This window comes from Rhinatrema bivittatum, chromosome 5 (assembly GCF_901001135.1).
Source record: "Rhinatrema bivittatum chromosome 5, aRhiBiv1.1, whole genome shotgun sequence".
Classification (NCBI taxonomy): Eukaryota; Metazoa; Chordata; class Amphibia; order Gymnophiona; family Rhinatrematidae; genus Rhinatrema; species Rhinatrema bivittatum.
Genome location: NC_042619.1, coordinates 3,457,334 through 3,483,989, shown reverse-complemented (window position 1 = coordinate 3,483,989; position 26,656 = coordinate 3,457,334). Strand labels below are relative to the sequence as shown.

At 46.8% G+C, this 26,656-nt stretch overlaps 1 protein-coding gene across 1 annotated transcript in view; it reads right to left on the bottom strand.

Annotated features, from left to right (window-relative positions):
- LOC115091562 (transient receptor potential cation channel subfamily M member 2-like) overlaps positions 1 to 26,656 on the bottom strand; it is a 246,883-nt gene that overhangs the window by 14,192 nt on the left and 206,035 nt on the right. The window contains exons 23-27 of the mRNA XM_029601742.1: positions 25,774 to 25,861; positions 15,799 to 15,950; positions 13,496 to 13,572; positions 6,350 to 6,451; positions 6,082 to 6,168 (exon numbers count right to left, since the gene is read on the bottom strand). Coding sequence (XP_029457602.1) covers positions 6,082 to 6,168; positions 6,350 to 6,451; positions 13,496 to 13,572; positions 15,799 to 15,950; positions 25,774 to 25,861 — 506 coding nt within the window. The remainder of the gene's footprint in view (positions 1 to 6,081; positions 6,169 to 6,349; positions 6,452 to 13,495; positions 13,573 to 15,798; positions 15,951 to 25,773; positions 25,862 to 26,656) is intronic.

Here is a 26,656-nt window from a genome sequence, read left to right as displayed (position 1 = left end):
AGAGTCAGAGTCTCAGCAGTGCCTTAGGCCCAAATCCCCACTGCCATCTTTCTAGCAATGCACCAGGCCCTAGGCGCATCACCCAAACATCTGTTCAATGCTCACAGAGGTTCGCCCTCCCCTGCACGTCCCACGTAAGCACCCAAACGATGCATCAGGGAAGCAGGGAAGTCCTATCCAGAGCGTGGCAGGTAAGACGTGGCTAAGAGGTTATTAATGTGGGAGAATATAAGCAGGGGTCGTGGAGAATGATATTGTGAATGCAGCTGTAAAATGGGGGAATGTTATCCACTTCAGGGCATCCCAGCCCCTCGAGCAGCAGTTGCCAGGCTTGCAATCAGGTTAGCAGAAGTATTAACATGACAAACGTGAATCAACTTTCTTACTCTACTTAACAGCCTGCACTTTAAGAAGGGTGGGGAGATTTGGAAAAGGTCAAGAGCAGAGTAAAGAAACTGGAAGTAATCCTGTAGCAAGGACCTGCTCTCCAGGTGATGCATTGTCCTCTCGCACTGAGGATATCTCCCCAAGGCCTACTGCCCAGGAGGGAAGGGTTAGGTCGGCCGTCATAGTTGGTGATTTGATTATTAGGAATGTAGATAGCTGGGTGGCAGGTGGACGTGAGGATCACCTGGTAACTTGCCTACCTGGTGCGAAGGTGGCGGACCTCACGCGTCACCTAGATAGGATTATAGACAGTGCTGGGGAGGAGCCGGCTGTCGTGGTACATGTGGACACCAACGACATAGGAAAATGTGAGAGAGAGGTTCTGGAAGCCAAATTTAGGCTCTTAGGTAGAAAGCTTAAATCCAGAACCTCCAGGGTAGCATTCTCTGAAATGCTCCCTGTTCCACGCGCAGGTCCCCAGAGGCAGGCAGAGCTCCGGAGTCTCAATGCGTGGATGAGACGATGGTGCAAGGAAGAGGGATTCAGTTTTGTTAGGAACTGGGGAACCTTTTGGGGAAGGGGGAGTCTCTTCCGAAGGGATGGGCTCCACCTTAACCAGGGTGGAACCAGACTGCTGGCACTAACCTTTAAAAAGGAGATAGAGCAGCTTTTAAACTAGAACAAAGGGGAAAGCCGACAGCCGCTCAGCAGCGCATGGTTCGGAGAGAGGTATCTTCAAAGGATACTAATGATGCATTAGAATTAGGGCATCCCAACAGTGAGGTTCCATTAAAAGCAAACGTAGTCCATATGCCTATATGTAAAAAATCACCAAAGCTAATGATTTCCAAATTATTCGAAACAACTGAAAAGCAGGTTGTTAAAACAAGCAAAAACCACACTTTGAAATGTCTGTATGCCAATGCCAGAAGTCTAAGAAGTAAGATGGGAGAGTTAGAGTGTATAGCAGCAAATGGTGAGATTGACATAATTAGCATCACAGAGACTTGGTGGAAGGAGGATAACCAATGGGACAGTGCTATATCATGGTACAAATTATATTGCAATGATAGGGAGGATCAACTTGGTGGGGGTGTGGCACTTTATGTCTGGGAGGGTATAGAGTCCAACAGGATAAAGATCATACAAGAGACTAAATGCTCAGTAGAATCTTTATGGGTAGAAATCCCATGTGTGTTGGGTAAGAGTATAGTGATAGGAGTATACTACCACCCACCTGGACAAAATGGTCAGACAGATGATGAAATGCTAAGAGAAATCAGGGAAGCAAACCAACTTGGCAGTGCAATAATAATGGGAGATTTCAATTACCAAAAACACAACAGAGCACTGCTGCACTTAAACCAATGGCATCCAAACAAAAAGTGCAGAGAAGACTGTTCAATCCCAAAGAATTTCAATCCAGTTTGTTAAAGAACAAAGATTGTTTATTACTTAGATATGGCAACTCCACTGACTTATAAAGCGAACATCTTAAGAGCGTCCCCCGACACGGTCCCGTGTTTCGCCTCGGGCTGCATCGGGAGGGAGCACAAGGAGTTCAAAGAATAAACTGTAAGAAATATATATATAAATCAGGACATAATAATGGACTTAGTGCCGGACATATAGAATAACAGAAGTATATGGGGACAACATACCTGACTGAAGAGTAAATTCACATATGGCAGGGAGCGCAGTTACCCTAAAAACTGACAGGTATTTGAACCCAGCAGAAAGGCGCCAACTACAGGTGAACAGGTCATGTGGTTCCGGGGAACCAATCCAGTTGGTTCCCGTTCCTGGAGCACACCTAGCAGTCACTCAGACAGACATTACACACTTAATCTTGATTAGGTGAACAGAAACCACTCTATTTCCCGGTTAAGGCCTTTAGGGGTAACTTTGTCAAGGAGAATTATCCATCTTTGTTCTATACGGCCCAACTGCTCAGCATAATTTCCACCCCGAGGGGAACGGGGGACTACTTCAAGTACACAGTAGGAGAGATCTAAAATTGTGTGTGATTTCTGTACCCAATGTTCAACAAGGGGTTCATTGTCCCTGGCATGGCGAATATTAGAACAGTGTTCTATCATTCGGGTTTTTACCATACGAGAAGTTTTGCCTACATATACTAGTGAGCATGGACACGTGATAGCATATATGACACATGAGGTAGTACAGTCAGAACATGATTTTAAAGGGAATGATTTATGAGTACCCGGATGAGTGAATGTAGAGAAAGGTGCCGTGTGGCAACACATGGCACAATGGCCACATGGTTGATGCCCAGGGACAGAACTAGAGTCCCGGGGTCGTGTGGATAAATCCGCGTGGATGAATCTATCCCGTAAGTTTTTCCCTCTGCGGTAAGTGAATCAAAGGGGTCCCTCCAGGAACGGGAACCAACTGGATTGGTTCCCCGGAACCACATGACCTGTTCACCTGTAGTTGGCGCCTTTCTGCTGGGTTCAAATACCTGTCAGTTTTTAGGGTAACTGCGCTCCCTGCCATATGTGAATTTACTCTTCAGTCAGGTATGTTGTCCCCATATACTTCTGTTATTCTATATGTCCGGCACTAAGTCCATTATTATGTCCTGATTTATATATATATTTCTTACAGTTTATTCTTTGAACTCCTTGTGCTCCCTCCCGATGCAGCCCGAGGCGAAACACGGGACCGTGTCGGGGGACGCTCTTAAGATGTTCACTTTATAAGTCAGTGGAGTTGCCATATCTAAGTAATAAACAATCTTTGTTCTTTAACAAACTGGATTGAAATACTTTGGGATTGAACAGTCTTCTCTGCACTTTTTGTTTAGATTTCAATTACCCCAATATTGACTGGGTAAATGTAACATCAGGACTTGCTAGAGACATAAAGTTCCTGGATGTAATAAATGACTGCTTCATGAAGCAATTGGTTCAGGAACCAACAAGAGAGGGAGCTATTTTAGATTTAATTCTTAGTGGAACGCAGGATTTGATGAGAGAGGTAATGGTGGTGGGGCCACTTGGCAACAGTGATCATAACATGATCAAATTTAAACTAATAACTGGAAGGGGGACAATAAGTAAATCTGCAGCTCTAACACTAATTTTTAAAAAGGGAAACTTTGATAAAATGAGGGAAATAGTTAGAAAAAAACTGAAAGGAGCAGCTGCAAAGGTTAAAAGTTTTCAACAGGCTTGGACATTGTTTAAAAATACAATCCTAGAGGCACAGTCCATATGTATTCCACACATTAAGAAAGGTAGAAGGAAGGCAAAACGATTACCGTCATGGTTAAAAGGTGAGGTTAAAGAGGCTATTTTAGCCAAAAAAACATCCTTCAAAAATTGGAAGAAGGATTCATCTGAAGAAAATAGGATAAAACATAAGCATTGTCAAGGTAAGTGTAAAACATTGATAAGACAGGCAAAGAGAGAATTTGAAATGAAGTTGGCCGTAGAGGCAAAAACTCATAATAAAAACTTTTAAAAATATATCCAAAGCAAGAAACCTGTGAGGGAGTCGGTTGGACCATTAGATGACAGAGGGGTTAAAGGGGCTCTTAGGGAAATGAGGCCATTGCAGAAAGACTAAATGAATTCTTTGCTTCCGTGTTTACTAATGAGGATGTTGGGGAGATACCAGTTCCAGAGATGGTTTTCAGGGGTGATGAGTCAGATGAACTGAACAAAATCACTGTGAACCTGGAAGATGTAGTAGGCCAGATTGACAAACTAAAGAGTAGCAAATCACCTGGACTGGATGGTATGCATCCTAGGGTTCTGAAGGAACTGAAAAAATGAAATTTCTGATCTATTAGTTAAAATTTGTAACCTATCATTAAAATCATCCATTGTACCTGAAGACTGGAGGGTGGCCAATGTAACCCCAATATTTAAAAAAGGCTCTGGGGCGATCCGGGTAACTATAGACCAGTGAGCCTGACTTCAGTGCCGGGAAAAATAGTGGAAACTATTCTCAAGATCAAAATCGTAGAGCATATAAAAAGACCTGATTTAATGGAACACAGTCAACATGGATTTACCCAAGGGAAGTCTTGCCTAACAAATCTGCTTCATTTTTTTGAAGGGGTTAATAAACATGTGGATAAAGGTGAACCAGTAGATGTAGTGTATTTGGATTTTCAGAAGGCGTTTGACAAAGTCCCTCATGAGAGGCCTCTACGAAAACTAAAAAGTCATGGGATAGGAGGCGATGTCCTTTCGTGGATTACAAACTGGTTACAAGATAGGAAACAGAGAGTAGGATTAAATGGTCAATTTTCTCAGTAGAAAAGGGTAAACAGTGGAGCGCCTCAGGGATTTGTACTTGGACCGGTGCTTTTCAATATATTTATAAATGATCTGGAAAGAAATACGATGAGTGAGGTAATCAAATTTGCAGATAATACAAAATTATTCAGACTAGATAAATCACAAGCAGACTGTGATACATTACAGGAGGACCTTGCAAGACTGGAAGATTGGGCATCCAAATGGCAGATGAAATTTAATGTGGACAAGTGCAAGGTGTTGCATATAGGGAAAAATAACCCTTGCTTTAGTTACACGATGTTAGGTTCCATATTAGGAGCTACCACCCAGGAAAAAGATCTAGGCGTCATAGTGGATAATACTTTAAAATCTTCGGCTCAGTGTGCTGCAGCAGTCAAAAAAGCAAACAGAATGTTAGGAATTATTAGGAAGGGAATGGTTAATAGAACGGAAAATGTCATAATGCCTCTGTATCACTCCATGGTGAGACCGTACCTTGAATACTGTGTACAATTCTGGTCGCCGCATCTCAAAAAAGATATAGTTGCGATGGAGAAGTTACAGAGAAGGGCAACCAAAATGATAAAGGGGATGGAACAGCTCCCCTATGAGGAAAGGCTGAAGAGGTTAGGGCTGTTCAGCTTGGAGAAGAGACGGCTGAGGGGGGATATGATAGAGGTCTTTAAGATCATGAGAAGTCTTGAACGAGTAGATGTGACTCGGTTATTTACACTTTCGAATAATAGATGGACTAGGGGGCATTCCATGAAGTTAGCAAGTAGCACATTTAAGAATAATCGGAGAAAATTCTTTTTCACTCAATGCACAATAAAGCTCTGGAACTTGTTGCCAGAGGATGTGGTTAGTGGAGCTGGGTTCAAAAAAGGTTTGGATAAGTTTTTGGAGGAGAAGTCCATTAATGGCTATTAATCAATTATATTTAGGGAATAGCCACTGCTATTAATTGCATCAGTAGCATGGGATCTTCTTAGTGTTTGGGTAATTTCCAGGTTCTTGTGGCCTGATTTTGGCCTCTGTTGGAAACAGGATGCTGGGCTTGAAGGACCCTTGGTCTGACCCAGCATGGCAATTTCTTATGCTCTTATGTTCTTATGCTCAGGATAATCTGACCCGTGATGATGGGTTATTGAGCCTATGAAAGAGTAGGCCGAGGGGTGACCTAACTGCAATCAAATGCATAAGAGTGTTATAAATGGAGCAGTGACAAGTACTTTTCTCTCCGGTAATAATGGGAAGTGGGAAGATTTAGGAAGCAATCAAGCCCTTTATCTAATATATGTGTGGCCAAGGCCTGTGCCTCTCTGCTGGTGGAGAGCTCGGACAGACATTTGTCAGGGTGGTGCAGACACAGGAAGAGCTGCCCCCTCCCAGCCGTGTGCCTGAGCTCAGCTCCTCTCCTCACCGTGTTAGCACAGCGTGCAGAGAACGGTTCGGTCCGTACCAGCGCAGGCTTCCAATTCCTCGCAGCCCCGTCCGGCCCATCGGGTTCCTGAAAACCAATGAGCATCGTCCATGAACAGGATGCTGGGGAAAGCAGCCACAATGCCCCTGCTATCCCTCAACTCTGACTGGGACAGAAAGGGAAGAGAGAGAGAAATTGCCTGCCCTCACCCCGAGGGGGAGTGAAACGCATCTACGCTCTCCTCCGCCCATGGAGGCGCCATACTCACAGTGGCAGTCCATCCTTCACCAGGTAAGCTGGAGCTGCGCTCTGACCAGCAATCAGCCCACCCGAGCTCCTGCACGTCAGCTCAGGCGAAGTCCCACAGGCGCTAAAAAAAAATTACAAGAAAATTATAGGAAAATTAGTTCTTACCTGTTAATTTTCGTTCCTGTAGTACCAAGGTTCAGTCCAGACTGCTGGGTTATGCCTCCCGTCCAGCAGATGGAGTCAGAGATAAAACTGAAAAGCACCACCCATATACCCTGGTGTGCCGCCTGCGATCCCTCAGTATTATCGATATCAAAGCCGAATGAACTTGTGACATATAAAAATTTCGTGTAATATAAAAACCAGCTAATACACTTTTGCAACCAGTGACTAAATCAAGTTAAAACTAAGCTTGTTCCATTGAGAACGGGAACAGTAAGCCCTAAGAATAACACAATAATCGTTAGAAAAATCTGTGAAGAAAAAATTCATAAACGGCTGACTGGACTCTCCTGCGTGCGGGCGGGTGGGCATCTGGACTGATCCTTGGTACTACAGGAACGAAAATTAACAGGTAAGAACTAATTTTCCTTTCCCTGTACATACCAGGATCAGTCCAGACTGCTGGGATGTACCCAAGCTACCCTAAATGGGTAGCTTGGGTACCCGCACGACTAACTCCAAAAGAATCCTCTCTGGGATCCCTAACATCCAGCCGGTAATGTTTAGCAAAAGTGTACAACGATTTCCACATAGCTGCCCGACAAATCTCTTGTGGCGATACGCACTGATTCTCCGCCCATGAAGCCGCCTGAGACCACAGAGAATGCGCCTTAAGTCCTTCTGGTACTGGGCGTCCGCAACCTATGTAGGCAGAAGCAATCGCGTCCTTCAACCATCGTGCGATAGTAGTCTTATAAGCCTGAGCCCCTCTCCTAGGCCCACTCCGCAAAACGAAAAGACGGTCCGAAAGACGAAAAGGATTAGTGACCTCCAAGTAGCGTAACAGGACCCTACGGACATCCAACCGCCGTAAATCCTTATCCGCGTCGGAAAAAGCCGGTAACTCGACAGATTGATTGACATGAAACGCCGATACTACCTTAGGCAAGAAGGAAGGTACGGTGCGAATAGAGATACTGGAATCAGAAATACGCAGAAAAGGTTCTCGACAGGAGAGGGCTTGGAGCTCTGAGACCCGCCGAGCCGAAAAATAGCTACAAGAAATACCGTCTTGAGCGTCAAATCTTTAAGTGTCGCTCGCTTCAGGGGCTCAAAGGGTGATCCACAAAGAGACCAGAGAACCAAGTTTAAACTCCAAGACGGGCAGACTGCCTGCACCGGTGGCTTCAAATGTTTGCCCCCCATTCAAGAACCTCACCACTTCCGGGTGAGCCGCAACGGAAATTCCCTCAATTTTGCCACGGAGACTGGCCAAGGCCGAGACCTGGACATGAAGCGAGCTGTAGGACAACCCCTTGTGCAATCCGGCTTGCAAAAAAGACAGTAGGTGGACAATAGTGGTCCATCGAGGGGACAAATTGCACCCCTGGCACCAGGCATCAAAAACTTTCCAAACTCGGACATAGTTAAGTGATGTGGAAGTCTTCCGGGCTCGCAGAAGGGTAGAGACGACTGCATGCGAATAACCTTTGCGCCTTAACCTCCTCCTTTCATAAGCCAGGCCGCTAGACAAAAGCGATCTGCCTGTTCGAAAAATACTGGACCCTGATGTAGGAGGTTGGGCAGGTGACTGAAGCACAGTGGGCTGTCCACTGCTAGGTTGACCAGGTCGGCGAACTATGGCCTCCATGCCCACTCGGGCGCCACCAGGACCACTGGACCCCGGTGAGCTTCTATGCGACGTAGTACCTTTCCTATCAGAGGCCATGGAGGAAACACATAAAGAAGAATGTGTGGAGGCCAAGGGAGAACCAGAGCATCCACCCCTTCAGATCCGTAGTCTCGCCGCGACTGAAGAAGCGAGCCGCCTTGGCATTCTGATGAGTCGCCATCAGGTCCAGGTGGGGGGTCCCCCACCGTCTCAATATCATGCCCATCACTTCTTCCGACAGTTCCCATTCTCCGGGATCCAAGTGCTGCCGGCTGAGGAAGTCCATCTGTACGTTGTCTACGCCGGCGATGTGAGACGCCGCAATCCGATCAAGGTGGCGCTCCGCCCATCTCATCAGCCGGTCGGCCTCGACCGCCATGGGACGACTTCTGGTGCCTCCTTGCCTGTTTATGTAGGCCACCGCGGTGGCATTGTCGGACAGAACCCGTACCGCCTGATTGCACAACATTGGCAAGAAGTGTCGTAGAGCTAGACGAACCGCCCTGGTCTCCAATCTGTTGATGGACCACTGTGCTTGGATTGGAGTCCAAAAACCTTGGGCCGACCTTGACTGGCACACTGCACCCCAACCGGACAGGCTGGCATCGGTCATGACCACTGTCCATGGAGGACTCGCGAGACAAACTCCCTTCAACAGGTGGTCCGGATTCAGCCACCAGTCGAGGCTGGACCTGGCCGGTTCGAGAAGTGGTAAGGGGATCTGGTACTCCTCCGACCTGGGATCCCCACGCGAGAGCAGTGCCCTTTGCAATGGTCGTAAATGAGCGAAGGCCCAAGGGACTAGATCCAGGGTAGATGCCATATATTCAAGAACCTGCAAATAGTCCCACACCACCGGGGAGGGAAGAGAGAGTAAGCGGCATACTTGCGACATCAATCTGCCCATGCGATCGAGGGGTAGGGAGACCCTGCCTGCCAACGTATCGAAGCGAGCCCCAAGGAACTCCAATACCTGGGTCGGGATGAGCTGGCTCTTGGCAAAATTGACAACCCAGCCCAGAGACTGTAGCCTACTCACCACCGAACGTTCCAATTTCGCACGAATAAGCCAATCGTCCAGGTAGGGATGTACCAGGATTCCTTCCTGACGTAAGCTCGCTGCTACCACCACCAACACCTTGGTGAACACGCGAGGAGCCGTTGCTAGACCAAAAAGGTAGGGCGTGAAACTGAAAATGTTGCCCCAGAATCATGAATCTGAGGAAACGCTGATGCCGCCTCTGTATCCCTATGTGAAGATACGCCTCCGTCAGATCCAAAGAAGCCAAAAACTCGCCCTTGTGGACCGCGGCAATGACGGACCGCAACGTCTCCATCCGAAAATGAGGTACCCTCAATGCTTTGACCTGCTTGAGATCCAAAATCGGGTGGAAGGTCCCATCCTTCTTGGGAACCACGAAGTAAATGGAGTATCGACCGGTCCGATGCTCTGACGGAGGAACCAGTGCAATGGCCCCCAGAGCCCTCAACCGCTCCAGGGTCTGAAGCAGCACTTGTTGCTTGTGCAGAGGCCCGCAAGGGGACATCAGGAAAAAATCCCAGAGGGGACAAGCAAAATCCAAAGCGTAGCCGTGATTTAAATATCTAGGACCCACTGATCAGATGTAATTTTGACCCATTCCTCATAAAAATGAGACAGCCGACCCCCGATGTACGGGATGGAGGAATGGGTCGGCGTTACTTCATTGTGTAGGCTTGCTGTTGTTGGCAAAGGCGTGGGTCCCGGCTCACGGAGGCCACCTGCCTCGAAAGGAAGCTGACCAAGACTGAGCTCTGGAAGCCGATTGCCGGGGAGCATAGCCCGATGCCCCCCTAGCGGAGCGAAAATGTCGCTGACCCCGGAAACGGCCCCTGTAGCTACTGGCGGACCGGGCCGCCCGAGGCCTGTCCTCAGGGAGCTTGTACACCTTGTTGTCCCCCAAAGCTTTAATAAGCTGCTCCAGCTCATCACCAAACAGCAACTTACCCCAAAAGGGAAAGGAACCGAGCTGAGTTTTAGAAGAGGAATCGGCGGACCAGTTCCGGAGCCACAGCAGTCGGCGAGCCGAGACTGCCGAAGAAATGGTGCGAGCCGAGGTCCGCAGGAGATTATATAGGGCATCCGCCGTATAGGCGACAGCCGATTCCATACGAGCCGCCTGTTCAGCCTCCCCCGTAGGAAGGTCCTGCGATGTCAACATTTGCTGAACCCAGCGGAGCAAGGCTCGTTGCATAAGGCTACTACATACAGCCGCTCGGATTCCCAGAGCGGATACTTCAAATATTCGCTTAAGCAATGCTTCCAACTTCCTATCCTGCAAGTCCTTAAGGGCCTTTCCTCCCCATCACCGGGATGGTAGTGTGCTTGGCTATGGCTGTGACCAAGGAATCTACCTTAGGGAGCTTCAGAAGTTCCAGTGTCTCACCAGGGAGTGGGTTTAACTTTTCCATTGCTCTAGTGACCCTTAAGGAGGCTTCCGGGGTTTCCCACTCCCGGGAAACAATCTGCGAAAGTTTCGGATGAAAGGGAAAGGTCTGCGGTGGATCGCGCAGCCCCGCCAACGCAGCATCCCCCGTAGACACTTCCGATGGGTCTTGAGACACGGGGAGCTCCAGCTCCTGCAGCACGTGCATAATGAGAGGGTTAAGCTCCTCCCTGTGGAATAGCCGGAGGACATGCGGATCATCGCCTTCCACTTGGATGCGGAATCGCCCTTATCATCCAGGGCGAAAGGATCCTGATGACCCGGATCCCCCGGATCCGCTGGATCAGGACAACAGGGATCCATCGGGTCCGCAGGATCAGGCAAACTGTGCAGTAACTTCCCGCCCGAGGCCCTCGGGGCTTTAACTGGAGTGGGAGATTTATCATCCCACTCCGATTCTGCTTCTAAGTAAGCCTGATGAAGTAATAAAGTAATCTTCGAAGAAAATGGTTGCCGCCGCTTTAAGGGCCCCCCCCGAAGCTCTGGGTGCCGGGGAGGCAGGTGCTGCTGGCGAACCGCGGGGGTCTGTGAGGCGGGGAAAGTGGAGGAGGAAGATCCTCCCCTTCTTCTGATGCACCCTCCTGCCCGCTGAAGGCAGGCAAAATGGCCGCCGCTCCCGTGCCAATTGGGAGCGAGCTAGGCCCCTGGCCCCCCTGCCACGCGGTCACCACGCGGCTGCCGGCGCCGCGAAAAAACTGCCCCCCTCGGCCACCGAAACGCCTTGTTGTGAAGGCCCCTCGCCCCCGGGAAGGCACCGGGAGCAGAGGCCTTCACGGGAGAGCCGGATCCCCGGCTCTCCACAAGATTTACAAGCCATGCCCCGAGGCATGGAGAGCAGCCGGGTGGAGGACTCCAGCCCCTCCGGAGGCCCGGGAGAACAGGCAGGCGCGGGCCCAGATGCCAAAAACCAGGTCATTTATTATCTTCCTTTTTTTTTTTTTTAAATGATTCAGTCACCAGTGCTGGAGCTGTATCATACAGCCCATGTATTATTAGTTTTTTTGGTTTTTTTTCAACCCTGATGGGGCACAGCCCCAAAGAAAACCAAGATCAGGACCACAGGTTATGCTCTCTCAATCTGCTGGAGTCAGAGAAATACTGAGGGATCGCAGGTGGCACACCAGGTTATATGGGGGGTGCCTTTCAGTTTCTCTCTCTGACTCCCTCTGCTGGAAGGGAGGCATAACCCAGCAGTCTGGACTGATCCTGGTACGTACAGGGAACCTGAAACGTGTCATTCAACCCAGGAAGTAAACACGGCGCTAGCCCATCTCAGTCTGCCGTGTCTGGATTTTTAGCCAGAGAAAGATCTTGCAGCGGGCAAAGCAGAGGGGTGGATGAAAATGACACAGGTACATTTAGGGGGTAATAATTAAACTGCCTTCCTTATAGAGCATGCACATGCCGTCGGTGCTTTTTATCTGCAGAGTTTCCACCAATAATCTAAGCAAAAGTGCCTGCCTGTCTGTATGTACAGAGTAGCCGTGGTGTCAGTGCCTGCATTACGTGCATACCCAGTTTTAAAGAGAAATAACTATGTGTTGAATTAAAATATAAGCTGTACGTTTCAGTTTCCTGCTCCACCCTAAACACCCCCACGGGAACAGCTCCTGACAGTACGGGTAACACCTCATGTGCTGTATAGCACAGCCGCTACCTTTTCCATTCTCTCACTGAGGATGGGCAATTTTCAAAAAAGCTGACTAATGTGTGTAAAAGGTATTTTATGCACCGAAAATGGCTTTCACAATTGCCCTCTTAACTTTCAAAAATATAGAGGTGTGATAGCCGTGCCTCTGGCTTACATACATTTGGAAACGTTGAGTGTGCACTCACTCACAAGCCGATATTAAAACACAGCAAATGCAGGCCCCTCATGTTTTACTCTGGTGAAGCTCGAGGAATGGTCTAAGGTCTGCCAGCTGAGATTTAATGCTAAGTAATGCAGAGAAATGCATTCAGGATGCAGAATACAAGGGAAGGGTACAGTATTTGGAGGTGAAATTATTCTAAGCACAGAGGGAGAGCAGGATCTGGGGATAACTCTATCTGATGATCTTAAGGTGGCCAAACAGGTGGATAAAATGATAATAAAAGCCAGAAAGCTGCTTGGCTGCACAGGGAGAGGATTGGTCAGCAGAAAAAGGGAGGTGACACTGCCCCTGTACAGGGCCCTGGTGAGACCTCACATGGGATACTGAGTACAATTCTGGAGACCCCACCATCAAAAGGATATAAACAGGATGGAGTCGCTCCAGAGGGGGCTGCTGACATGGGCAGTGGTCTTCATTCTATGGCACACGGGGAGAGACTTAAAGATCTAAACATGAAGACCCTAGAGGAAAGGAGAGATAGGGGAGATATGATAAGAGACATTCAGATATCTGAAAGGTTTCCATGCAGAGGCGGGGAGCATTTTTCAGTGAAAGGAGACTCTAGAACGAGAGGTCATGAGATGAGGGTGAAAGGGGGCAGACTCAGGAGTAATCTGAGGAAATATTTCTTTACAGAGAGGGTGGTGGATGCATGGAACAGCCTCCCAGTGGAAGTGATAGAGACAAGGACAATATCTGGGGATAAATGCAGGGGATCTCTAAGGAAGTGATGGGAATTATAGTGCTAGATTAATTGGATGGATGGGCAGACTGGAGGGGCCATGCGGACTTTTCCTGCCGTCATGTTTCTTTGTTTCTAATTGAATCCTCAGCTGTGGGGCCTGAGGGATAAAGCCCGGGAGAGGCAGAGGTTTTTCTTTCCTGTGGGGAACTGAAGGGGAGACAGAGCGAGGTCTGCAGCAGAGAAGCAGGAAAGCGAGAGGAGCTTGCACGATCCGTTATATTCTTACTCATGGAGAGGCCCGGCTGAACCTCGATCCGCTCGCTCAGCGATGTAGAAGGGAGGATTATAAACCTCAAACTCCACCTGTACAGGGAAAGCAGCAGAAGTGAAGAAGTAACACAGGCATCGCTGCGGAGTCCCAGGCTGGCTCAAGCTTCATTTAGGCTCTGCTGATTTACAGCTGCACCATCCGGACTGGCCTCAGCCGGCCAGCTAGTGCCCCCTGAAAATGCCCTGCAGCCCTCCCTCCTAACAGACAACATAAAAACGTGCCGTCCTTTCCTTCTGAAGCCCCGAGTCCCTGCAGGGACAGCTTCATCTCATGCACCCTGGGCTGCTGGGTAAGAGGGACCTCTCCAGCCGGCTCAGCTAACGGAGACCTTTATGGGGGTCTGTTAGGTTGGTAAGGGGGCAGTGTTTTTCAGACTGGAGGGAGGATGGATTGGGCTGTCTGACATTTATTGAAACTTTTGCTCTCAGTAAGAAAGCTCCAAGCGGATACCATACCCACCATACCATCCATCCATCATCCATCCATCCATCATCCATTCCATCCATCATCCATCCATCCATCATCCATCCATCATCCATTCCATCCATCATCCATTCCATCCATCCATTCCATCCATCCATTCCATCCATTCCATCATCCATTCCATCCATCATCCATTCCATCCATCCATCATCAATCCATCTATCCATCATCCATCCATCATCCATTCCATCCATCCATCATCCATCCATCCATCATCCATTCCAGCCATCATCCATTCCATCCATCATCCATTCCATCCATCATCCATCCATCCATCCATTCCATCCATCATCCATCCATCCATCATCCATTCATCCATCCATCATCCATTTCATCATCCATTCCATCCATCCATCATCCATTCCATCCATCCATCCATCATCCATTCCATCCATCCATCATCCATTCCATCCATCCATCCATCATCCATTCCATCCATCCATCATCCATCCATCCATCATCCATTCGATCCATCCACCCATCATCCATCCATCATCCATTCCATCCATCCATCCATCATCCATCCATCCATCATCCATTCCATCCATCCATCATCCATCCATCCATACCATAACATAACGATATAAAACAAACTCAACCACAGCAACACCAAGAAAACTTTGTAAGCGGGGGAGGTGGGGTCGAGGCTTTTGGGCACTTCTTTTGTATGATGGTGGTTTGGAAGGAGGCGGGGGGAGGGGATGGTGAGGACTGGCCGGCCACACATACCATTTCTATTGCAGCTCCTCCATCCGGTCAGCCAAGCTAAATCAGAGCTCGCTGCCCCTCTCCCCCACACTATCCCCAGCCCAGAATTCCTGCAGCCAAATATAAATGCATAGTGGAAGTTAGGAGGCCAAATTTATCTGCTCAGCCTGGTGATCCTGCCAACTAAGGACCTCCTAAATCCCTATCAGGCCGAGCGCAACCTTTAACCTGCAATTGGTTGCGCGTCTATTACCCCTTATACAGTAAGGGCCACCCCCAAAAAAAACTAATACCGCTCATCCCATGCAAATGCACGTTAATGAGGCTATTAGTTAGTCCCTGGGATACTGAAAGTAAAAGTTAAATTCTGAGCAACCCGGTACAGTGTACAGAAAGGCAGAAAATAAAACACTGCTTTTCTGTACACCCTCCGACTTAATATCCTAGTGATATTAAGTTTGATGCACCGAAAATTTAAAAAAAAGTTCAAAAAAATCTGGCAGTCAGCAGGTTAGCAAAACAGATGCTCAGTTTTACCAGCGTCCGTTTCCCTAATCCACAGCCGTCAGCGGGTTCGAAAACTGACACCGATAAAATAGAGCATCGGCTGTCGGACCCGCTGACAGCCACCTCTACGCTAATAAGCAGGCGCTGGGGATGCGCTATTGTCCCTAGCGCCTCCTTATTAGTGCAACACCTCATTTAAATACAGGAGATGTGCCTGGGTGCAGGTCAGGAGAAGAGGCACGCGACACGGAGCGCCGGCTCTCCTGCGTATTTTACTGTTAATCTGCCTGTTTGAAAGTCAGGCCAGTCTGGGTTCTGGCTGAGGGCTGCTGGACACAGAATCACGCTCACAGCAATTGTGGTTTGCTCTCTTGAAGTTCATGCATTTATTTTCAGAGGTGTTATTCTCCAGCATGGCTGGGCCCCATCCTAAGGATGGAAACGTACGAGCTGGCAGACTCCAGACAACGGGGCCAATGGTAGGGAAGGCTTCCTCCCTCTATAGCATAGACACAGAAGCACTGAAGAGACATAAAGCTGCTGCATGGGAAGGGACTTACCATCCATGGCACCTTTTCATCGGGCACTGGGAAGCGAATGATACTGGAGTCCGGATACTGGAGGTTGCGGGCATTGACATGATATGGGCATCTGGTGTCCTTGAGGTTATCTCCTAGTCCTGCGGGACTTCCTTCCAAGGCTTTGCTGAGTTCTGCTTACATAGAAACAGAGAAATGTCGGAAGAAAAGGACCAAATGATCCACCCAGTCTGCCCAGCAAGCTTATACCAGTATCTGCTGCACTGTGCACGTTACCCTCGTGCTTATCAGTTTCCAAGACTGTAAAAGTCAGGGCATTGGATGCTGTCCAAATCCAATTTTCCCTAATCCCTGCTGTGGAAGCAGAGAGCAATGTTGGAGCCACATCAAAAATATCAGGCTTAATGATTAAGGGTAGTAAAAGCCGCCTCAGCAAGTCAACCCCATCTTTATTTGTTCCCCAAACTGTAGAAGTCAGGGACCTCATTGGTTCCTGTCTGAATCTAATTCCCCCTTTTCTCACTGCCGTAGAAGCAGAGAGCAATGATAGAGCTGCATCAACAGTATCAAGGCTTATTGGTTAAGGGTAACAACTGCCAAACCAGCAACTTACCCCCATGCGCTCTTTTCTTCATTCCCATCCTCTAGCCTTCAGGGATCCACAGTGTTTATCCCATGCCCCTTTGTATTCTTTCACAGTTTTTGTCTTCACCACTTCCTCCAGAAGGGCATTCCAGGCATCGACCACCCTCTCCGGGAAGAAATATTTTCTAACATTGGTTCTGAGTCGTCCTTCCTGGAGTGTCATTTCATGTTCCCCAGTTCTAGTGATTTCTTTCCATGGAAAAGATTTGACAATTGTGCCTCATTAAAACCTTCCAGGGTATCTGAAGCTCTGTATCCTATCTCCCCTGAACCTCCTCTCTTCCAGGGTGTACATATTTAGATCCTTCAGCCTCTCCTCATATGTCTTCCAATGCTGACCCCTCACCAATTTGGTTGCTCTTCTTTGGACCACCTCTATCCTGTCTTTATCCTTTTTGAGATATGGGCACCAGTACAAGGGCATCATCACCTCTTTTTTCTTCCTGGTTATTCCTCTCTCTATGCAGCCCAGAATTCTTCTGGCTTTAGATATCGCCTAGTTATACTGCTTCGCCATCTTCAGATCGCCAAACACTATCACACCAAGGTCCCTCTCCCAGTCCGTGCACATTAGTCTTTCACTGCCCATCACATAAAGCTCTCAGATTGCTGCTCCCCAGATGCACTTCTTGGCATTGAATCCCAGCTGCCAAATCTTCAACCACTCTTCAAGTTTTCTTAAATCTCTTTTCATTCTCTCTACTCCTTCAGACGTGTCCACTCTGTTGCAGATCTTAGTATCATCCACAAATAGACAAACATTACCTTCCATCCCTTCCACCAGGTCACTCACAAAGATATTGAACAGAACCAATCCCAAAACTGATCCCTGTGGCACTCCACTTAACACCATTCTTTCTTCAGAATAGGTTCCATTTACCATTAAACGCTGTCTCCTGTCAGACAACCAGTTGGCACCCACTCCCAATCTTCTCATTTTGTTCACGAGTCTATGTGGAACTGTATCAAAAGCTTTACTAAAATCCAAGTAAATCACATCCAGCATTCTTCTCTAATCCAATTCTCTAGTCACCCAATCCAAAAAAATCAATCAGATTTTTCTGACAGGACCTTCTCCTGGTGAATACATGCTGCCTCAGGTTGATCAACCCACTGGATCGTAGATAGTTCACTATACTTTCCTTCAGCAGAGTCTCCATTAATTTTCCCACCACCGAGTTGATGCTATCTGGCCTTTAGTTTCTGGCCTCCTCTCTGCTCCCACTCTTGTTAAGCGGGACCACCACCGCTCTTCTCCAATATTGTGGCACCACTCAGGTTACCAGAGATCTATTGAACAGGCCCTTCAACAGACTCGCCAGCACATCTCTGATCTCCCCCAGTATCCTGAGATGTACCTCATCTGGCCCCATGGCCTTGTCCACTTTCAGTTTTCCTAGCTCTTCCCATACATTCTCTTCTGTAAATGGAGTTACATCTACTCCATCCCCATCCACAGTCTTGTCAACAACAATGGTCCTTCTCCAGGGTCTTCCTCTTTGACAATCCTTTCTTCCACCTGACTTTTTGCTTTCTTGATTTCTTTCTTTGTCTCCCTCAGTTTCACCAGATATTCTTCCCTCTATTCCTCTTTTTGGGGATCCTTTATACTTCTTAAACACTGCTTTCTTGCCTTTATTTTATCAGCCCCATCCTTTGAGAACCAGATCGGTTCTTATTTCTTTTACTTTTATTTACTTTTCTAACATATAGATTTGTTGCATTTGTAATTGCTCCTTTTAGTTTGGCCCACTGTTCCCTCTCTCCCAGTCTTCTAGTTCTACCTCTAGCTAGTCCCCATTTCGACAAAGTCTGTATTTTTAAAATTCAAAACTCAGGTCTTTGTGTGACCTATTTGTATCTTATTTGCAATATCAAACCATACTGTTTGATGATCACGGGTGCTTAGATGAGCACCCACCCGGACATTAGAGACATTATCCCTGTTAGTGCACACTAGTTCGAGTATAACTCCCTCCATTGTGGGTTCCATTACCATTTGTTTGAACAGAGCCCCTTGAAGGGCATCCATTATGTCTCTGTTGTGTCGTCGGTGCCCGACACCCTCTCTCCGCCCTCCTTACCTCTTTGGCGCCTCCCTCTTCGTCTGCGGGAAGATTGGCTGCCATGGCGTCCTTCTGCCGAGGTCCTTCTGGTGTCCCCGGATCGGCTCGACGCTGCTATCCGCCATGTTCCTGGAGGTCTAGGGGCGCGGCCCCGACTGAAGTACTGGCGATGGCGCGAACCTTGGGGGCGTCCCCCGAAGATGACGTCGCCCGCGACAGATATTTAAGGTCTCAGTATTTGCTAACACATCGAGTTAGCAAGGAATGTCATCAAACTCGCTCCTACTTCCAAGCTACTCTGCCTCCTCGGACTTACCAGAGGCACCCGCTCCTCGGGGGCCTCGCTCTCTCCTTTGTTTTTCAGGTGACAGTCTGGAACCGGTACTCGCTCCTCGAGGGTCCTTGTTCCCAGACTTGCTCCGTATACTCTTCTGCCTGGAAGTCATCACTACCAACTATAATCACCTACATCAGCGAGTTACCATCGTTCTCTCTGAGCTTTCCCTGGAACCAGGTACTTGCTCCTCGAGGGCCTATACATTCCAGCTCTGGGCTTCATTGGGACATTGTGTGAGTGTTACCATATGCATATCCTGCCTACTCACTTTATCTCAGTCTCTCTACAGCTCAGCCTCCAGAGATCCCTGTTCCAGTATCTGAGGGACTACAGCCCAGACGGGCTTACCAGCTCACTACTGCCACCTCTGGTGGTTCAGTATACTGTCTAATAAAAGAACTAGTGTGTGTCTGTCTCCTAACTCTGAGCCTGACCAGTGGTCCCTCTCGGGATCATTCCTCGGGGGCGAGGTCATCTGCCACTGGTCCAAGGACCCACCCACAACTCTCCTATATAAGAACAGATTGCTAATTCCTTGCAACAAATAATAACTCCTGTCTGATTGCTCCTCCCATCAGGCATCAGATCAATAACAATCTCTTCTTCTGGTAGATTCTATAGAAGGAATTCTCTAGTCTACGTCCAGCAGATTAAAATCTCCAACAATCAACATTGCTTCCTTCTTTCCCACCTTTTGGATGTCTTCAACAAGATTTCTGTCCAGTTCTTCTGTTTGAGTCATAGGCCTGTAAACCACTCCCATTTAAATGGATGCACCATTGTCTTTTTTTTTTAGGATGGCCCATAATACTTCTTCTCTACCCCATATTCCTTGCATTTCAGTTGCTGGATATTGTTTTTGACATAAAGAGCTACTCCTCCCCCCTTTCTGTCCTCTCTGCCCTTCCTTAACAAGTTATAGCCTGTTATGGCCATATCCCACTCATGAGACTCAGTGCACCATGACTCTGTAACAGCAACAATGTCCAAGTCTGCATCCACCATTACAGCCTGCAGGTCTGGGATTTTATTGTCTAGATTATGAGCATTTGTGGTCATAGCTTTCCAGCTCTTCTCGCTAGGAATGCTGCTCTTCTTAGTCATCTTTTCTGCTATTTTGAGCTGATTTACTTTGTTCCTTTCTTCTCCCAATTTCTATCTTGCTTGGGGGTGACATGGCAATTTCATTGGCCAACTCCTGCCACCCCTGCCTTCTATTTTAAATGTCTCATAGTATATGCTCTGAATTTCTCACTTAGCATGCTCTTTCCAGCCAAGGACAAATGTAGACCATCCTTACAATATAACTTTTTACTGTTCCATACATGGCCCCATCCACCAATGTGAAACCCCCCTCACAAGAGACAGAGGTTAGAGCATGCTCTCATTTAAGTGACTTGCAGCAGAGAAAAAAAAAGAGAGCAATGCAGCTATGTAACTTGAGCTTCCAACCCAGGAAACCCAAAATACCCCTTATTGTAAAGGTGCTTAACTGACCATTGAATAGATGAGTCACAGATTCAGGTAGGGGATTTGCATGTCACAGCCCCCTGGATTTCTACTGGTAATTTTGTAGGAAATAGCACAAAAAAATAAAAAGGATTCAAACGCCTAAATTACAGAACTATGACTGGGGAAGGGATTTATGAGAGAAATGGACTGGAAAACAGTCCTAGAAAGCAAATAGATTTTCACCCTGACTAACAAGAATATTCAGACATGTAGGTATGAAGTCCCCAGACAACAGCAGATGGCCAGGCAGGATAGAGGGGCGTGCATATGGTCTCTTTATGTGGTCCTGCTGGGTCTTGGCCTTTTGGCTGAGAGATGACCCATATAGAGTCAGACAACAGAGAAAGGAAAAGCTATGCTGAGAGAAGGTGATTTATCCAGGCTGGTAACAGCGAATAACTGGCCATGAGCTTAGTGGAGCTAAAATACTGAATGCTGACACTACAGAGGGCCAGAACCAGTGAACGCTAAAACAGCCATGAGCCTTGAAGCCAGAGAAGACCTTCCTACTGAGGAAGGAGAACTGAAGGACAGCAGCAGGCCTGGAGGTGGAGTGGTCCCCCCTTGAGTGAGGGGACCCCAGCTGCAGATCTGGAGATCCAGCATTCCCCCTTGAGCAAGTAGACCCCAGCGGCAGTCCGGGAGTCAGATTCAGGTCCACCAGGAGGGCTTGGATCCCAGCACAAGATCCAGAGGTGGAGTGGTCCCCCTTGAGTAAGGGGATCCCAGCAGCAATCTGGGAGGTGAAATCATGTCTCCAGGAGGGTGTGGACCCCAGTGGCAGACTGAGAGGTGGAGTCGGGTCCCCCATGATGACAGAGATCCCAGTGGCAGACCAGGAGGTGGTCAGGTCCCCCAGGAGGATGTGGACCCCAGTGGCAGACTGTGAGGTGCAGCCAGGTCCACCAGGAGGATGTGAACCCAAGTGACAGTCCAGGAGGTGGAGTCAGGTCCCCCAGGAGGGCAGGGAGCCCAGTGACATATCGGGAGGCAGTCAGTGGAGACCCCAGTGTTGGCATTGACCTTTTAGTGGAGTGGAAGGAGACAGTTTAGATACAGTGGATCCCCCTCCCCCAGGGCAACACTGCCCACCAACCCAGTTGCATCTTTTCACATGGGTGAGACTTGGGATAAAGGGGGGGATAATAATAATACTTGAGTAAGCGGGAACCCAAGAGGTCCATTCTATTCTATTTGGTGGTATACTGTGGGGGCCAACAACCCGAAATTGCCAAATACTAAATGTTCTTGCTAATTGTAGAAATGTATATAGTTGTGTGTCCTGAGACTATTAACCACGAGTAGATAAGTGTGTTATTTGACATCCTATTAGCCATGTTCATAGTCATATAGAAATGTATATGCGTGTATAGTCACTTCAAGTACCCCCAGCCAAAACTACTAGACACATTACACTAAGAGATCGGGCCTTCTCCACAGCCGGTCCAACCCTATGGAACTCCATCCCCCCAGACCTTAGAATGGAACCCAGCATCTCAACCTTCAAGAAAAGACTCAAGACCTGGCTGTTCTTGCAGGCCTTTCCTAACTCCAATACTATCTAACTCCTAACAATCAATACACATCACCAGCAACATCATTATTAGTTACCTCTTACAATGTTATTATATGTAATTATCTGGTCTTCCTTTTCCTTCTTACTCCAAGTTCTATTTTTCCTTGTTACATGTAACTGCTTTTTCCGCACTATTTGTTCAAGTTTAAGTTTATTTTGCACTCCTGTTTCATGTGAACCAGCATGATGGGACTATTGTCTTGAATGTTGGTATATAAAAAACTTAAATAAATAAATAAATAAAATAAATAATAAACCTGTATATATGTGTACAAACTGCCAGCCTTGTTCACAGTCCCATTTGTTTTCCTGGGGTGAAGGGAAGGAAATCCCACCCACTAACACCTTCTTCCCCAGGTGGAGGCACCAGGGGCCAAGAGAGTGAAGACCAATGGAGTCTGCCCTAGGAGGGCTCCTGCCAGGTTGGTCCCAGACCCAGGGACGCCTCACGAGGTAAGCGGTCAAGGGGACATTACAAATGTATCCAAAACCACTTGATTTACATTAGGCTTTGAGTCAAACATTGAAGTTTTCTATATGTCAGAGCCTTTTCTTCCCCTTTCCATGAACAGGTAATACTTCTGAAAAGGCAATGGTCTCTGTCAAGTGTCTAATCTTCATCCCTAGGTTTTGGAAATCTTTCTGTACTGCAAGGATGCCATGTCTAGAAGGTCACTGGTCCACAGATGGATGATAACATTGATACTGGAGTCTCTACTTTCTTCTGTAATCACATTGACTATCTGGTTGGCATTTCCTCTAGGTGAGAATCCTGGAAGGCATTAAATGTTGTGTCCCCATCAAAATTATTACCCAGATTGGTTCCTCTGATGACTGAAACCCCCAGCAGAAGAAGCTTACTTTTGTGACCTTTGATTATGTTTAAGGGTTTCTAGGTACACTGGGTGTCTATATCCCTTTCAGACATCACTTCATTTTCTATTCCTGCAGATTTTTTGTTATCCAATGCAGAAAAGATATTATGTAAGAGTAACGGTGGGGAGAGTGGGTGTCTTTTTATCACAGGCCTTATTCTGTAATCTTGTAGATACCAGCCTTTTTTAAATTAACAAACACAGCTATTTAAAGCTAAAGTGATGGGAGTTAGGATGGAAGCCACAGTGAAGGGAGGTTGAAGGAAGGATGGAAACTGTAGTGATTGGGGAGGGGGGAGAGGTTGGAAGCCCCTGTGATTGGAGGATAGAGGGAGCGTGGAAGTGGAAGCCAGAAGCCACAGTGAAGGGAGGTTGGAGGAAGGTTGGAAGCTTCAGTGATGGGAGGCTGCGAATGATGGAAGCCACAGTGATGGGCGGGTGGAGGGAAGGTGGAAATGAAAGCCATTGTGAAGGGAGGTTGGAGGAAGGATGGAAGCTACAGTGTTGGAAGGATGGGTGGAGGGTGGAAGCTGCAGTGATGGAAGGGTGGGGAGAGGTTGGAATCCTAAGTGATGGGAGAATAGGTGATGGGTGGAGGATGGAAACCGCAGTGAAGGGAGGTTGGAAGATGGGTGGAAGCTGCAGTGTTGGGAGGGGAGAGGATTGAAGCCTCAGTGATGGGAGGGTATAAGTTACAGTGATGGCAGAGTGGGGAGATGGTGAAAACTGAAGGCTGATTTTAAAAGAGAGTGAACAGATCATAAGGTTAGTGGGCTTTTCCAGTCACTAATATTTCCCATTGATTTCTAGCTATGGATATAGTAGGTGGGAGTCTGCATGTGTGACTGAGGTAGCGTGTAGTTTCTGTGTAGGGATCTATAGTGGTTTGGCTTGTTCTGTTTTCTTAATAGGATGTGTATTGATGTTTCAGGGGCGGATGTAATATTTACAGTGTTGCTTTTCATAGATAGGGTTGTTACTGTTGAGTGCTGGCAGTTAGTGCTGTTTTGATGTGGGAGGTTTACTATATTTATATGTTTATTCATGACTTTCTGAGAACTAAGTCCACTCCTATCATGCATTACAATAAACTAATACCATATGAATTTCAAGTGTCTTTTTTGCAAGGTTTTCTGGTTGGCATCACGACAGTGCATGTAAATATAACATATTTGTTGTTGTAAGTGATTTTTACCTCACAAAACTGTACTTTGAATGTATTTTTTTCATGTAAAATCTGTTATTATAAATGTATAATTTTAATTGTATGTAGAAATCTTCATTAAAGGGGGTAAGGCAGGACAGCAAGGATGTAAGGTTCAGCTAGGACACCTAATACACTTCCACGGGCCCTGGTATAAAATATCCTGGGCCCCACTTCAAAGTTTCTATCCAGGTCGTGTCTCACACTCAGAATTTACATTATTTGGAGGTTTCCCACTTATTCTTAATTAATTAATTAATTTAGGTGACTTATATTCTACCTCTCAGGTTCTTCAAAGCAGATTACATGTTTGAAATTATATCTTAACAACTGGGAATGATTTGACATTTTCTGATGCCTAATTAATTCCCTTTGTGTAGGACACACTCACCAGCCTTGAGGCATTGTATTGGGGTTGGAATATTTAGTAGGGATGAGTATTCGTGCACCCATTGGATTTGTTTCGCCGCTAAGCGTATATCTAACGAATGGACATTAGGAGCACAAAACGAATGTTGTGCACATACATCTATCATTCACATACACGCACACTTGTTTTGTGTATCCACTCATCAATTGTTAGATACACGCTTAGCGGCGAAACAAATCCAACGAATGGACGCACGAATGCACATCCCTAATGTTTAGTGGTTTCAAAATTGAAAGAATGTGCTTTTAGTAATTCAGCAAATGAATTACTTGCCCACTATTGCCACTATGTGGAAGAAGTGTCCTAGATTTGCCTATTAGAAATCTGGTTGCCTTATTCTGTAAATGATATTCAGACACAAGAAATTATTGTCGGGAAAAAAAGAGAGAAGGCCAGGAATAGCTCCAATAGAATCCATGAGATGTGATGGGGCAAAGAACAGCAGCAGGAAGGCAGCAGAAGAGATAGCACTGGCGGTAAGAAACCAAGAGAGAATTATCAGATCCCCCAAATCAATTTGAATAATAATACGTCAGTAATGGGAATCACATCTATTAAATCACATAACCCTGTATTAATTTATACATAAATCAATATACAAATCGAATATCGTTGAACGAAGAAGACAGGAGAATGGTGCCCAATGAGGAAGCGGGAATAACCTTAGTAGGAAGAGTGGTGTTTATAACAGCAGAGGTTTAGTGGATATTGCGAACATTGAGATGTATATTTAGACTTTATGGGGAAAGATTTTATATGGAATGAATGTGGTATGGGCGTGTTGATGTGTGTGTGATTATGGGGGTGATGGGTGTTTTAGTATCGACATGTCTATGGTATGTGCAATAGTCCACTCATTGTGAAAGTGGCATGTGCTGTATGCTCTTGAATATGTATTTTACAAAGAATGTTTTTGTGTAAAAAATTATGTTTACAAAGGGATAAAATGCAATAAATAAAATTATCAACATATTTTGTGAAATATTTTTTGTATTAAAATTGAGAAACGATTTGTATATTGATTTATGTATAAATTAATACAGGGTTGTGTGATTTAATAGATGTGATTCCCATTACTGACGTATTATTATCCCGCAAATAACAGGCCAGCCTGATCCATGCTTCTAACTAAGGGCTGGCTAGTTTATCTTAAGTTTGTCTTTTCTCCTAATGCATCCTTCTATGGCTGATCTAATTATAGAAAAGATCATTTCCAGGCCCAAATCATTCATCCACTCATCTTCCATAGAAATGAGCTTCCCACCCACTCCAGTAGCTTACCAAGGAGGGGGCCAGGCATGCAGGGAAGGAAGAGGGTGTATGGAAAAGCCAAAATCTAACAGTTACGCACCGAGGATGGCAGCATCATCCTTTGACCTGAATCCCTTCTCCGCCAATGCAGTGACTATCCAGCTGAGAGCCTTTGTGGACTTGGAGACCTGCAAAAGTCAAAGACGTTTTACATGGTCATTTCCTGCCCCTTCCTCATGTCTATGACTGAGGACTTATATTTACAGATACAGCAAAACTGTTCAAGTCTTTATTTTTTACAAGGTCTTGGAAGCACAGAGAGATCAAACTATTCACCCCCATGATTACATGCACAGCAAGTGTCAGAGCTGGGATTAGAACTGAGGAACAAGGAGATCAAATGATTCACCCCATGATTCCATGCACAGCAAGTGTCAGAGCTGGGATTAGAACTGAGGAACAAGGAGATCAAATGATTCACCCCCATGATTCCATGCACAGCAAGTGTCAGAGCTGGGATTAGAACTGAGGAACAAGGAGATCAAATGATTCATCCCCCATGATTCCATGCACAGCAAGTGTCAGAGCTGGGATTAGAACTGAGGAACAAGGAGATCAAATGATTCATCCCCCATGATTCCAGGCACAGCAAGTGTCAGAGCTGGGATTAGAACTGAGGAACAAGGAGATCAAATGATTCACCCCCATGATTCCATGCACAGCCAGTGTCAGAGCTGGGATTAGAACTGAGGAACAAGGAGATCAAATGATTCATCCCCCATGATTCCATGCACAGCAAATGTCAGAGCTGGGATTAGAACTGAGGAACAAGGAGATCAAATGATTCATCCCCCATGATTCCATGCACAGCAAGTGTCAGAGCTGGGATTAGAACTGAGGAACAAGGAGATCAAATGATTCATCCCCCATGATTCCACGCACAGCAAGTGTCAGAGCTGGGATTAGAACTGAGGAACAAGGAG